The 14,816-nt window shown below is 35.5% G+C and overlaps 1 protein-coding gene across 2 annotated transcripts; it reads left to right on the top strand.

The window, feature by feature from the left end:
- The first annotated feature begins 3,530 nt into the window (after positions 1–3,530).
- TIC110 (translocon at the inner envelope membrane of chloroplasts 110) lies at positions 3,531–14,465 on the top strand. 2 transcript variants are annotated; one of them, XM_086576353.1, is made up of 15 exons: positions 3,531–4,159; positions 4,516–4,575; positions 5,147–5,270; positions 5,941–6,009; positions 6,119–6,217; positions 8,014–8,080; positions 8,406–8,470; positions 8,566–8,660; positions 9,542–9,666; positions 9,798–9,898; positions 11,519–11,735; positions 11,966–12,120; positions 12,502–12,627; positions 12,933–13,916; positions 14,046–14,465. In XM_086576353.1, exons 1-15 carry the CDS (start codon positions 3,642–3,644, stop codon positions 14,283–14,285), a joined length of 3,045 nt encoding a protein of 1,014 aa, XP_086432479.1. In that variant the 5' UTR covers positions 3,531–3,641; the 3' UTR covers positions 14,286–14,465. The 2 variants fall into 2 exon arrangements, with proteins under 2 accessions (XP_086432479.1, XP_086432478.1); XM_086576352.1 differs by having other exon boundaries at positions 3,588–4,159; positions 9,539–9,666.
- The last annotated feature ends 351 nt before the right edge of the window (positions 14,466–14,816 follow it).

Below are 14,816 nucleotides of genomic sequence, written 5' to 3'. Positions count from 1 at the left end.
ACTATTATCTTATAGTGATCTCCTATACTCAATTTATAACACTTAAAAATTCTGTTAAAAACATTTGCTAAATTTTAGGAGGGATTTCGTTGGTTAAAACTATCATATTCTAATGACCAACCACTCTTTGGTATTTGTTTCAATTACCCTTGTAGCCGTATTATACATTTTTTTTTTAGTTATATTTGTTCTTCACAATTACAAACACCAAACTCCGCATCCAATAAAATAGATTGTACAAAAAATAAACTCAAACCCACACTTCAAAAAATATCTATTTATAAATTTATATCCCTAAAATGGTGTATCACATCTGTTATTTAAAATGAGGCTAACACTTCCATTAAAATCAACATCAAATACTCGTTTAGTATCTCACTCACAGTATTGACAATAATATCACCCAAAACGAAATTTGTTGAATCATTGAGAATATGGTGCAATTGTTCACATAGATTTTGGACTCATTATTCATAACAATAACATAATGAGTTTAAAAAAGAGTTAGTATTTTAGTTCCATATCTCAAATCTCTTATAGATCGGAACTTGAAGCCAAGATTAAGAGAACAAGGACAATGTAAACTTTTGCCATGTTTGAACTATTTGAATTTTTATTTTATTTTAATTTGTAATATTGTGCTATAATTTTCTGACACTTAAGATACAAAAACATAATGACCTATTTATATAGTTTTATGAATTTAATGTAGCGTATTTTACATTAAATCTACCATAAAAACTACCTTAATAAAGGAGACAACAAATGGGGAAATGAGAGAGAAAACATGAAAGAGAATAATTGGAGAATGATCGAGATAAAAGTGAAAGTCATCCATATAAATATTCGCACCCGATAAATTAGCATTTCAATTAAGAAAACGAAAATGAAAAGTAACAAAAGAGATTTGATGATAACAAATATGGAAACAATGGATTAATTTCCTACTGTGAATTGAACAAGTTTTTTATAAGGATCACTATGCATCAGCGATATATATTTTGGATCAAAACGATATACATTCTTAAAATATAAAGATCTTCCTTCTAATCGACCATTCAATATGAAAACCCCAAATTTATGTTGTTGCTATGGTACCTTGGTAAATCCGTAAATGTACTCGTGTAAATTGTATAGTCAATTGTATACGTCCAGTAATTTACCACAGGTTAGGGATTTTAAATCTTAAAGGGAGATAAATGATACATCAATTCAGTCAAAGAATCATTTCAATAATATTTGAATGCATGTTAAATTGTATGTGGGGAGGTAGAAGTATATTTGTTAATACCTACTTACTTTTTAGTCAAAAAGTCAAAAGTATGTTTGTAACATTAACTTCAAAACTCACCAAAAGTAAAAGGGCAAGTTTGGCATCATTAGATTCAAAAATGAAAAAGTATAAATTTACTACAATATATTTTAATATAACTCTCTCTCTCTCATATATAGCACTTGAAACAAATCTCTCTCTCTCTATCATTCAAAATGGCTCAGTGGCGCAAAATTATATCGGGCTTGATCTTTAAATCATTTGTAAGAGTTATTTTGGATATCTAATAAAATATGTTATTAGAAAAATAAAAAATAAAAAATGTAAAACATCATAGATTATAAAAAGGAAATGAGACGGTTAGGTGGTTGAAGATGTTGAAACCAGGAATAGTAGTAGAGAAGGTTGATAGAGACGAGGGAGAATTCCGGTTTCCGCTTTAACGGTTGTTGGCGTTTGCAATAATTTAATATGTTTAAGTCGTTGCTTAGGTAACCATCCGTTCAACTTATATGTGTTAAATCCTCTTACAAAATATTACATTACTATTAAAAATAAGTTTATTTGAAAAACACTATATTCTTTTGAGGACGTTAATTTCGCATTTGGTCATTGTGAAAGTAGTAATGAGTACAAGATTATAAGATTGATCCGTCCTGAAGCTTGTGTTGTAAGCGTGTTCACTTTTAAAGTTTGTATTTGGGCGTAAAAAAATGTTAACATCAAAGGAATAGAAGGGACATGGAGAAACGTAGAAAAACGTTTGGTGTTGGGTTTTGAATTAACATATTATGTACTTGTTAATGGAGTGACATATTTGTTAAATTAGGTTCTGAATTGAAGGGTGTTACTGTTTATTTTGATCTCAAGGACGAGCATTTTTATGAGATGGAAATGCCGAATTTGGATGTTAATTATGTGTCTCATCGAGGGTAAGGTCAGAGTGAGTCTTGGAGATTTGGGTGGATTACTTTATTTGTTTTTTATATTACAGGGAAATGAGGTTGATATTTGGATTATGGGAGAATATGGTGTTGTCGATTCATAGACAAAACTATTTAAAGTTGGACAAAACGAGATGTGTGTGCCGTTTAAATTCTTGCATCCAATAGGTCTAACAAAGAGAGGAGAGATTATAATTAGGAAATATTATGGTCAACTACTGTTGTATGACCCGAAACAAAACTCAGTTACATAATGCAAACTAAAATATGATTTTATGTTTCGCGATATATTTAGTTATGTTGGAAGCCTAGCTCTTATCAGCAAAAGGTGCGTGTGTACTGCTCACAAAGTCTTGAATCAAGAGCCTTGAATCCAGCGTACCGGTGCATCCAACGCACTCTATAATCGTCATTATTAAAACCAAATGACAACAATCAATAAAATATATATGGTTTCTATATCAATGCGCAAACCAACATTTACTACAAAATATCAATTGGAAACTGATATAATCTATAAGTGATTGTATAAAAAACACATAACATTAAGGTTTATTGAGGAGCCTTTGACCTCCTAATCCACACACAAGTGCAAACTGCAATAATATTATTCTCTCATCCCAATAGATGAGATACACTACAATTTATAACACTAGCTACTTAATAGCTAACCACTGACCTACTTACGAGATAATGCATAAAATGAATCAACTGACTAAAGAGGACGATAGACATTAGACCTATGATTATAGATTATGCATACACAATAGAAACAAACCACCCAATCCCAACAACCAACTAATGCTTAAACCAAAATAAAATTTTAAACCAAACAATCACCAATCAAAGTCATGGTTTATAAAAGAAATCGACTGAAATAGTAAGTTTAACTAATTGTCACAAAACAAAAAAAACCAACTGATTCATGAAAAATTTGGGTTAAAAAGAGATAGAGAGAGAGAGTACCTTTTGCGAGTAGACGGTGGGTTGATGTGGCAATAACACTCGATGGTTAGAATTAGAGATTTGAGAATGTAAGAACACTAAATGAAACTAGCGCTAAAGTGGACATTTTCATATTTTTTATTTCTATTTTATTTTTTGAATTTTTCGCTAACCTATTTGGCAACACCACATCTATAGTGCGGCATGGATACTCTAGAAGCCCTCTTACTTGATTACTCGAGCCTTGAAAACAAATTAGAACTGGCCTACACACTAAAGTAAAAAATCGATTAACACTTGAAACACTCGCCATGCACGTCCTTAAACACTTGAAACACCCAAAACAACCTTACTCCTCAGTTCATCCCAAAGCTATTCACAAGGGGTATATCAGTCTTATAAAATAATTTATTCTTCTAGATAACCCGCATTTTATCTTCCTCACTTGTTCACCATCCTGAAAACCCTAAACCCTAGTCATGAATCTCTCACTTCAAATCACATCACCAACTTCAACTCCACACCCCCTTCTCTTCCCTCACTTCATAAACCCATCTCTCCATCGTATCAAAATCTCAAACCCCAAAAACCGAAACTTTCGATATCGTTTATCAATTACCCGAAATTCCACACCACAACAACAACAACAACAAATTTCAACTAATAATAATAATCAAAATGTATTTGGTGGGAAAAAAGAGTTATCTGGAATACAAATATTAGTAGATAGTTTATCACCATCAATAAGATTAGCTAGTTCAGTTGTAATTGTAGCTGGTGCTATTGCAGCTGGTTATGGACTAGGGTTTAAATTTGGTGGGAATAGGAATACTGGGTTAGGTGGTGCTCTTGCTCTTGGTGCTGCTAGTAGTGCAGCTGTTTATGGTATGAATAGTTGTGTACCGGATGTGGCGGCTGTGAACTTGCATAATTACGTGGCGGGTTTTGATGACCCGACGGAATTGGATAATCAGGATGTTGTGAAAATTGCGGAAAGGTTCTGGTTTTAAAATTTTGTTTTTTTGAAGTATTAGTGTTTTGTATAATAATGTTAAGCCTGTTTAATCCGGTTTTTGACTGGTGTCGTGGTACTTTATATGATTATGTCTTAACATGCACACTTAGTACATACATTTTGATTAACTTTGATGTATAGATTGTTAACACGAGGGAGTGGTTTCTTGACTTCTTGACTAGTGAGGATTCAGGATTAGCTCTGTTTTATGTTAACACGGGTTTTGTTTCCTTTTCATTGTTAATTGCTTTTGCTTTAGTGATATGATTCCCTCTTCACTTCATTGATTCCAATTTCTTTGCTGGGTCTTAAAATTTTATTTACATGTTTCTTTTCAGATATGGTGTCAGCAAACAAGACGAGGCCTTCAATGCTGAGCTTTGTGAGTTGTATAGCGGGTGAGCCTATAGGCCTTCTTGGAAATTCAATTTCTTATACGAATACCGGTAATTTGAAATTAATTAGGAACACAGATACCAATCTGTCAGGAATTGTTCTCCCTGTTGTTTTCTTACACTGCACAAAATCCACGCATAATTTGGTTAGTATAGAGATTTTGTGTTGTCGGAAACTATCGCTATATATATTTCAGGACTATCAGATGTAAAATAGTAGCTATTTACTACTAAAGGAATACTTATAGCAATGAGGCTATTCTGACATTGACTTGGAGCTAGTTAGATATCGATTACCTTGATCGCCTGGTTGATGTTATGATTTTATTACAAATCGTACCATACAATGGCCCCGCTTGGTCTATGATTCTGGCTGGAGTGTGTTGATCTCCGTATTTTGGCTCTTGATGGAAATGGTGCTCTTCTTGGTTCATTCATACATATTCTATGATTTGCACAGATATTGGAATTACATATTCAGTTAGCTGATTTGATTTACTGTTTGCATACATTCATTCATGTTGTATTGGTATGTGAATACTTCCATTTACTTTGTATTCTTCTCTTCCTTTAGGTTTGTCTCATCTATTCTTCCCCCTGGAGGGGAAAACCTCAAAGGCAATGAAGTTGAAACAATTATCAAGTTCAAAAGTGCCCTGGGGATAGATGATCCAGATGCAGCTGCTGTACATATGGAGGTAGGTATCCAATGGGGTGAAGGTTGCATTTCAAGTTTTTTTTTTGACAAATGTTATGCCAGATATGTTTTTCAGACACAACATCAGTTGAATATGTGTGTTCGGTAAGATACTATCTTCCCACTGCTGTATATGTATCATAATTAGAGTTTGTAGAAGCATTGCACCATGACCCAAGACAAAGTCGTAAGTCCTAATTTCACCTCTAACAACTGAAGACTTACCAGTAAAAAGGATCTTATATTGTTTTTCATTTTTTTTTTCTTGTTTAATGCTTTCTTAATTGGTGGAGATTAATTATTAAAAAAAAGAAGAGGAAAAACACTTCACATTTAAGTTTGAGCTTTCTGACGTCTTGGTATGCCTACATGTTTGCATTTTATGATATGTTACATGGACACACCATATTTTGAAAATAATTTGTGTTGGATACGTATCCATGTGGCAGTGTCGGGCATACTCAATTTTTGATATTTTGCCGTGTCAGCAACTTTGTATCCGTGTTGGAAACGGACCGATCCGTGTCAATGTAACTTGGATTCTCATAGAAACTTCATAGTTTATAAATGCTGATGCATGCTATGTCCTTCTGCAGTACATGATAATCAATTGAATGATGTTTATCAGAATATCAGATCATGAAATGAATATTTTGATATAATTTGTTTAGATTGGGAGGCGAATCTTCAGGCAAAGGCTAGAAACTGGTGACCGCGAAGATGACATAGAGCAACGTCGGGTAAGTCATTTATTGATCTTTGCTTCTTAATAACTTTACATTTGATGAATATCTAAAGAAATGTTAAGAGATGTGAAACAAACGCATTATTAGTGAGTTTCCAGTGCAGGCATTTCAGAAGCTGATTTATGTTTCGACACTCGTCTTTGGTGAAGCATCAGCTTTCCTTTTGCCTTGGAAGCGTGTCTTTAAAATTACTAATTCTCAGGTATGTAGACTCTCCTATCAGGATTCTGTTTGCTGCTTTAACTTTCATTGGTGTTTAAACCCTTGTTTATGTTATCAAGGCAAAAGAAGTTCAAGTGTATATACTGGCATTTTGATGGATCAACACTTTGAAAACCTGTTGAAATCATAGGCTACCAAACCTGATACCTTTTGAGGTCGTAATGACGTTTTATTCTCATTTGCAGTCTGTTTTTACGCAGAATGAAAAGTTTAGAGCCTCTAAAATTGCAAAGGAACAATATTTAGCTGTAATGAATATTTTCTAAATTTTGGATGTCCTCACCCTTGACCTGTCATTCCAAAATCCTGTAGATTTAATTTCATTCAATGTTTAAAAAATGCCTTTAAGCCTCGAGGCGTCACCTCAAATTCTCATTTGCAAAAGTTCTCGAAAAATTCTAAAAAAAAATCAGAAAAAGACAAAACTTGATTTTATATCAACAAATTTACTTCAGCAATAAGTTTTACCTTGTTAGTGACATTGACGAGCTGCATAAGAATTTTTTTTGATAAAAGCAAGAGATATATCATTATAAAGAACAAGACCCATTAAATAATATGTCAACATCAAGATACTAATGACTAGGCAATAGTAATTGCTATATTGTAGACAGCAAAAGTTTCCCATTCTAAAATCTAAGTAAGACTTGGCAAAACACGGCATAAATCCATAATATCAAAATTTCAAAAGGAAACAAATACAACCTAGGTTACATTTACTCGGGTAGGTGTGTCCGATTGGACACGGATACGAATTGTCGGACCCGACAAGATATCAAAATTTGAGGTAAATCTATATAACAAAGAAGGGTGGTGTGGGTTGACAAATTCCACCTCATAAGGTGATACGTGGTCGTGCCACCCCCTAACTATAGCCACTAAAATGTTTTTTGGGGTGAGTTAACAAGTTTTTTTTGGGTGAGTTTAAAAGTTTTTCTCACCTCACCCACCCCACACAAAAAAAGCCTGGACTGTTTTTGGGTTGAACTTTTATAGATTATTGGGCTTTGGAAACATGAGTATGGGCTAATTTAAAAAAAAATAGGGGGCGCGTCGGGGGTTCGGCGCCCGCGTATTTGTGCTGTACGGCACGGGCAAATACTAGTTACATACAATATGTGTCTGATATGTCCGACACGAACACATGGATACGTATCTTACACGGATTTTTTTTCAAAATATGGCGTGTCCATGTAACCAGAATACAACAAAGAGAAGTGCTCTACTAGTCTATGCAAAGTCCAAAGCAAAGTAATGGAGAAAAGTCAATCTCCCATATTACTATCCATCCTCAACGTCTCCATCGTTACTATTCGGGTCATCCATGGAGTTGCAACTAAGGGTTTAGTGCAACATCGCCCATTTATATTGTAGGACTTTCATAACCTATGTAATTTTCGTAGTTAATAATCAATAAGATAGGTTTATTCTATTATTCTTTTCTATTCCTTTTTTAAAAAAATTTTTAAAGAAAAAGAGCCGAAAGCCTCGAAGCGTAGGTGTTGAGGCATACACCTCGAACTAATGAGGCATAACCCTCTTCAACTAATAAAAAGGCTTAAACCACGGTGAGTTTTTTGTCTGTGAGGCGCACCTTGAGGCATAAACCTAGGTGTGTTCTTCTAAGCCTTATTTTCAATTTTGCATAGCTAAATTATGCTTTTATGTCAAGTTTAAAATTTTCAGGTGTTTATTTATCAAATGCGAATTCCTTTGCTGTTTTATGATATTGTCGTTATTGTTTGGATCACATGATACTACTCCCCTGTCTGCCAGGTTGAAGTTGCAATTCGAGACTGTGCCCAAAGGTTATATTCATCCAGGCTGAAATCACTTGGAAGAGGTAACATAAACATTACGCATATATGCCATACCCGCTTCTTTGGTAATTAACGTGGGGCTAAATGTTGTAGCGTATGTTGGAACTGGTTTGATTAGCAAATTTAAAAGCTTGCATTCAAGTGTACTTAAACCTGATTATGTGGGTTCTTAAGATGGACATTGGGTCTATCTGGCAACTGGGTTCACAAGGATTCTGTTCCTGGTTAATCGGTACCATATGTAATGAATATTATTCGTACCTGAACAAAGATGGAGTACCAATCTGTGTAACATGTCCATTTTAGTGTAATGTTTCTGGCTTCTGATATTACGGATTTTGTTTTTAGATGTTGATGAGAGAGAGCTTATTAGCCTGCGAGAGGCACAACTTCAATATCAGCTTTCTGATGAGGTAGAATTTAATGTGTTTTATTTTCTTGACTACTGTGTAAGGTTTATAAGAAAGGCTTTGCTGAGGTGACGTGTTATTATTATTATTTTTTCCAGCTTGCTGCAGATATGTTTAGGGAGCATACACGGACACTGGTTGAGCAAAATATTTCAACTGCATTGGATATCTTGAAATCTAGAATTAGAGCAAGGTAAGACCTGTTATTTGATTGTTTAAGGTACTTGGTAATTATTTAAATACTAATATTAAAGAGACTGAGTTTATTGTGTAGTTAATGCTAGACACATACGTTATGCACCTAAGAAGTTTCAATCTTCTCTAAATGCCCTCATAGTTAAGCCTCTTTTTCCCCTCCAGAAAGCCCTTTTTTGGTATTAGTAGTGGTGTTATAGTACTATATGAAACACAATTAAACAAACTTTGGATACTTCCTAAAGAAGTTTATCCTTATTGTCAAGACATGCACTTGTTTGTGCTACTTCTAAATTTGTAAGAAAATGGTTCTGCGGGAGTAATCTAGCTGATGATTTATACGACTGATAAATGTCATACAAGTATAAAACGATATACCAATTTCTGTAACTAAAGAAACGAGGCATTTGTTTGAAGAAATATCTTGGCCACCTAGATCCAAAAGTTACCCTGTATCTTATATGTAAAGGTCCATCTGCTGTTTATGGGGCCAATGAACCTAAAGAATGCTCCACTTAAGGACCAACACATTGGACACATGTTTACCACAAAACTGTTTCACATGTTTGAAAATGCTCTCACATTAGGAACATGTGTCCTTTGTTATGGATGAGCTGCAGCGCAGACCTACAAGTTAGGAAAAACATAGTATTTCTTGACATTATCAATTAACTTTGAGCTTTTAGCTCTTTACTAGAATAGTTGATATTCGAGGGTCAGAGGTTTACCTTGTCCTTATCTTCTTAGCCATTGGTTTTTTTCAAGCTGGGGAACAAAAACATTATTTTATGAACCATTTTTGGAACGAAAAGGGAATTTTATTTGCTCTTCTTTCAATTATCATATTTCCTTTCCTGACGAAATCAGTTCTTCCAGCAGGGGACCAGCACAAGTTATTGAAGAACTTGATAAAATTCTTGCATTCAGTAATCAGCTGATGTACTTACGCAACCATCCTGAAGCGAGCCGGTTTGCTCATGGATTAGGGCCTATTAATTTACTTGGTACAGAAGCTGACTTGAAACCACTCCCCCCCAACAAACACAGACACATTGTAGCACAGTCATTTACAATGGTATGATTTGCTTTTTCATAATGGTTAAGTTAAATGTTGTCTGTCTCTTTGGCTTGTCAGGTGGTGAATATGATGGGGACAGGAAGATGGATGATTTGAAGCTTCTCTATAGAGCGTATGTGGCCGAATCTTTTTCAAGTGGTCGTATAGAAGAAAACAAGGTGTTTGGAAGCTTTCTCTGCATTCTTTTTGTTTGTTAAGAAGTTGTTGGTGTTTTCTTTAGGAATTTTGCTTGGGTTCTTCGTTCTTAAGTTCTATCATTTTATTTTCCTATAAAAGGAAACCACTTCTCAAACAGAACAAAACTACAACTAAGCAACCAATCTTAGCAAGAAGCTAAGATAAAAACAACAACAAAGAAGTAAAAAGAAAGCCAACAGCAAAACTCACACAACACGAAGTTTGTCCCAGCTGAGTACACTCTTTGGACTTGTGCCTTTAGAACCATGCACACTAGTTCACATTTAGAAAGTGCTTCATTCATAGCTATGATGAAGTTTAACCCTTCTGTTTTTTATTTTCTTCTTTCCTTTTTAAAAGAAGAAAAAATAATAGAGCATTTTATGGTTTCCAAATTTGCCAATGTTTTGCTTGTAAAGCTAAATTGATCAGGAGGCTTCCAGTTTACTAGGTGGTATATAAAGAAGGTAGTTGTCATATATTTCCTAATCTAGCTTCTTCTGGATAATTTCATACTGTGGACTCCACATAACTGTCCTAGTGAATACCTATTAGAGATTTCTATTAGAGCTTTCTTGACCCCATGCATTAACAAGAATAGTTGCACATTGAGTCCTTGAGAGGTGTTTTACTTATTTAGACAAGAGAAATTTTAGTACTAATAGTTGACTTCTTTGATGAACTTTCCTATATTGTTGCAAATTTCTCCATTGGTTTTTGATTTTTTTCCTAAGTCACATTGACACAGATATGCGTGTCGTGTCGGACTGCCAACAGAGTGACTTATATGAAGTACACATGAGCACAACTAATTAAAAAGAAACCTAGTACTATTCCTTAGTTACACAACTAATTTTTGGGCTCAAGACCTTACAAAGCGCCTCCATATAAATAAATTACTATGAAAGTGGCATATCGTGTAACTATGTTAATAGATTATTTTCTTAGTCTTTTAGAGTTTTAGGGTATAGAAGAAACCCCATTTGAAATCGTATGCACAAGGTGTCCGTGTGTCCGACTCGCGGTTATTTTTTATAAAGAAAATGAACTTTCCATGTTACTTAGGTTTTTTCTGTAAGAGAATGATGTGAGTGGACTTCCGTACTTTGCCAACGTCTGGTAGGACTGCCACCTTCCTCAATATCTATTTGAAAAAAAGTGCAAAGTTGATAAGCTGAAGTTTATTAGATTTGAGGTGTAACCGGTGCCAAATATGGTGATGGAATTCAATTCTTTTTTTGTGTGTGTGTGTGTGGTACTTTTGTATATCTTTTTATTTATTTGTTTAATTAAATAACTAAATATATTTAACCTGTAGTAGCACAGTAGGTATTCATTGTCCCCAAAGAAAGACAGTTTGTTGTTTCTTTATCTATTTATATTATGGTAGTTGTTCTTTCCCCAATCCACTTGCACATTGCACAAATATTTTAACCGATTATCTGTGGAGGTATATATCATTACACTTCTCATGTTCCAGTCGTGGTCGTGTTTGCATATACTTTTGAAATTGTTAAAGGATGCATAGTTCATAATTGGTTCCAGATTTTACTACTTTAACCACTAATACTTTTTTTGTCTTTGTGTTTTCTTTTATGTAGCTTGTTGCTCTGAACCATTTGAAAAATATCTTTGGGTTAGGCAATAGAGAGGCTGAAGCTATAATGTCGGAAGTTGCCTCAAAAGTTTATCGCAGACGGCTTTCACAAGCTGTGTCCAGTGGTGACCTAGAAGCTGCAGACAGCAAAGCAACATTCCTTCAAAACCTTTGTGATGAATTGCACTTTGATCCCCAGATGGCCAGTGATATTCACAAAGGTATTTTACATCTATTCTTATCATTTGGTCACTAATATGCTCTAATCATCATCTTGCTCTTTATTTCTAGATTAGTGATCCATGTATTATGCATGATCTCTTGTATAACTGTTAGTCAAGGTATTAAAATAAGTTGTTTTTGGAATATTACCTTTGTTGGAGTAAATGTGTTCAGGTTTTTCTATAGTTTCTGCTTACTTATTAAAACAGGACACGATAATTCCTTTCAGATATCTATCAGCAGAAGCTCAAGCAGTTGGTAGCCAAAGGGGAATTGAGTGAGGAGGATGTTTCTGCTCTACTGCGGCTTAGGGTTATGCTCTGTATTCCTCAGAAAACCGTCGAAACAGCACACTCAGATATTTGTGGCAGTTTGTTCGAAAAGGTGATCCATTCATTACACTCTATTGTTTCATGTGGCGGGGTCGGAAGCCTTTTCTTTTGTAGTCATATTCCCAAATTGTTAGTCCATTAAATAAAGACCAACAACACCAGTATTCTTGGTATGAGAAATGATGGTACAATGCGTAATATAGCTATCGTACATTGGTTTTCGTTGTCTGGTGATGCTCGTGATCATTTTGTAAATAAAGCATCAGGACTTGTTGGTTTCACTCCGTGGCCTTCAAAAGCATTTCTACGTTAAAATAGGCATACGGTGTGCCTTAATCTGTAGATTATTGATGTAGAATTCACTTATCGTATACTTACATGAACCAGATTTCTGTTCAGTTCGACACTAATACATATTGAAGTTTGTTTTCAGGTTGTGCGGGATGCGATTGCATCAGGTGTTGATGGATATGATGCTGATGTCAGAGCCTCTGTGAGAAAAGCTGCTCACGGCCTCCGCCTCACAAAGGATGCTGCAATGGATATTGCCAGCAAAGCAGTAAGTATTTGTTTGGGCTACATGTGCAATGTGAAGTAAATGCTGTTTCTAAATCTCTTCATTTGGTTGGGAATGAATTATGTGGATCTTCTCTATGACTGCTTTTTGGATGAAAAATATGTTCTTATATACACAGAACACCTCCACCACCACCATCACCATACAAGCAATATACGTTCAAGTGGGTTGTGCAAGTTCCTTAGACTTGCCAAGAAAAGCAAAGTGATTGTTCACAAGTGCGCTATTTTCAGTGCCTGATGTACCTTCTAACATAATTATTTGTTAACTGTATCCCTTCATATTAGGTGCGTAAGATGTTCGTAAACTACATCAAACTATCTCGAGCCGCTGGTAGTCGCACTGAGTCTGCGAGAGAGCTGAAGAAGATGATTGCATTCAACACACTAGTTGTAACTGAATTGGTAGCCGACATTAAAGGGGAGACTACTGACTCTGACGTTGACACTAAATCCGAAGAAGAGCCGGTGGAACAAACAAAGGAACTTGAGGAAGAAGAGGAGTGGGAATCCATCCAGACACTAAGAAAAACAAGACCTAGCCAGGAGCTTGAAGCCAAGCTAGGGAAACCATCTCAGACTGAGATAAATCTCAAGGATGACCTGTCGCTAAGGGATAGGACTGAACTTTACCAGACCTACTTGATGTACTGCATTACAGGGGAGGTCACGAAAATTCCATTTGGGGCACAAATTGCCACCAAGAGGGACAATTCAGAGTATTTGCTGTTAAATCAGCTTGGTGTGCTTCTGGGTTTGACTGGTAAAGAAATTGTTGAAGTCCATAGAAGCTTGGCTGAGAAGGCTTTCAGGCAGCAAGCTGAGGTTATTCTGGCAGATGGGCAGCTAACAAAGGCCAGAATTGATCAGCTTAATGAAGTGCAAAAGCAGGTTGGTCTGCCAGCAGAGCATGCCCAAAAGGTTATTAAAACCATAACAAGATCGAAAATGGCATCTGCAATAGAAACAGCTGTCAGTCAAGGAAGACTTAATATGAAGCAGATCCGAGAACTTAAAGAAGCGAGTGTTGACTTGGATACGATGATCTCTGAAAGCTTACGGGAAAATCTTTTTAAAAAAACTGTAGATGAGATATTTTCTTCTGGTACTGGAGAGTTTGATGAAGAAGAAGTCTACACAAAGATTCCTTTAGATCTTAGCATCAATGTTGAGAAGGCAAAAACTGTTGTTCACGAGCTTGCCAAGGCCAGGCTTTCTAATTCACTGATTCAGGCTGTGGCACTCCTACGCCAAAGGAACCACTCAGGAGTGGTATGGACAAAGCATGCTAGTTATCTGATTTTAATTGGTCATAACTTTGAGTACACAACCTATATGTTAGTAGATGAAAGGAAGGGAAGTTTGATTGTCTGACCAAGAATTTAAAACTCTTTAATGCAGGTTTCTTCTCTTAATAACATGTTAACATGTGACAAGGCTGTGCCTGCTGAACCATTGTCGTGGGAGGTACCAGAGGAGCTTTCAGATCTTTATGTTATCTACCTGAAGAGCGATCCAGCACCGGAGAAGCTATCCCGTCTTCAGTACTTGCTTGGTATTGATGACGATTCAGCAAGTTCTCTAAGAGAGACGGGTGATAGAATACCACTTGGAGCTGAAGAGGAAGAGTTTGTATTTTAAACGATCCCAAATTTTGAGTAGCTATATTTGGCTTTTGTAGGTATTGCAAATCACTCTTTCCCTTGTTCATGCGTACACCGCCACCAAGATTGGCTTAGTTGTAATGATGGGGGATATAGGTTCTTTTTGTTGGATGAGTAAAAACCATATAGGGAAAGTTGAATATCATTTACCATACAAGTGTGCAATTATTGTTCCTGTAGAATAGATTGCTTGTACCGCATTGCTAATACTGATTTCAACTTGGTTAACTTGATTAGACAATGTGTTTCATATATCATGTAGTGACAGGTATTATTGAAATTGTAATTTTGGTGCTCAAATGAACATAATATGTTTTTATTTAAGGATTTATACAGATTGACAGTCTCATGGTGAACTCTTTTGAGTTTTGCTATGATTTCAATCTAACCTGAGGTTTAAAAGGGTGTTTACAGAAACTGTATCAATAAAGTAATGTAAACAACAGAAGTTTTGGAGGCAGCACCAGGCTAAGTTTTCTACTGAAGTCCAACAGAATTGCCAAGAAGA

Source organism: Coptis chinensis, chromosome 8 (genome assembly GCF_015680905.1).
Source record: "Coptis chinensis isolate HL-2020 chromosome 8, ASM1568090v1, whole genome shotgun sequence".
Taxonomy (NCBI): domain Eukaryota; kingdom Viridiplantae; phylum Streptophyta; class Magnoliopsida; order Ranunculales; family Ranunculaceae; genus Coptis; species Coptis chinensis.
Note: the sequence above shows the minus strand (reverse complement) of the source record. Positions and strands in the feature narration are given on the sequence as shown.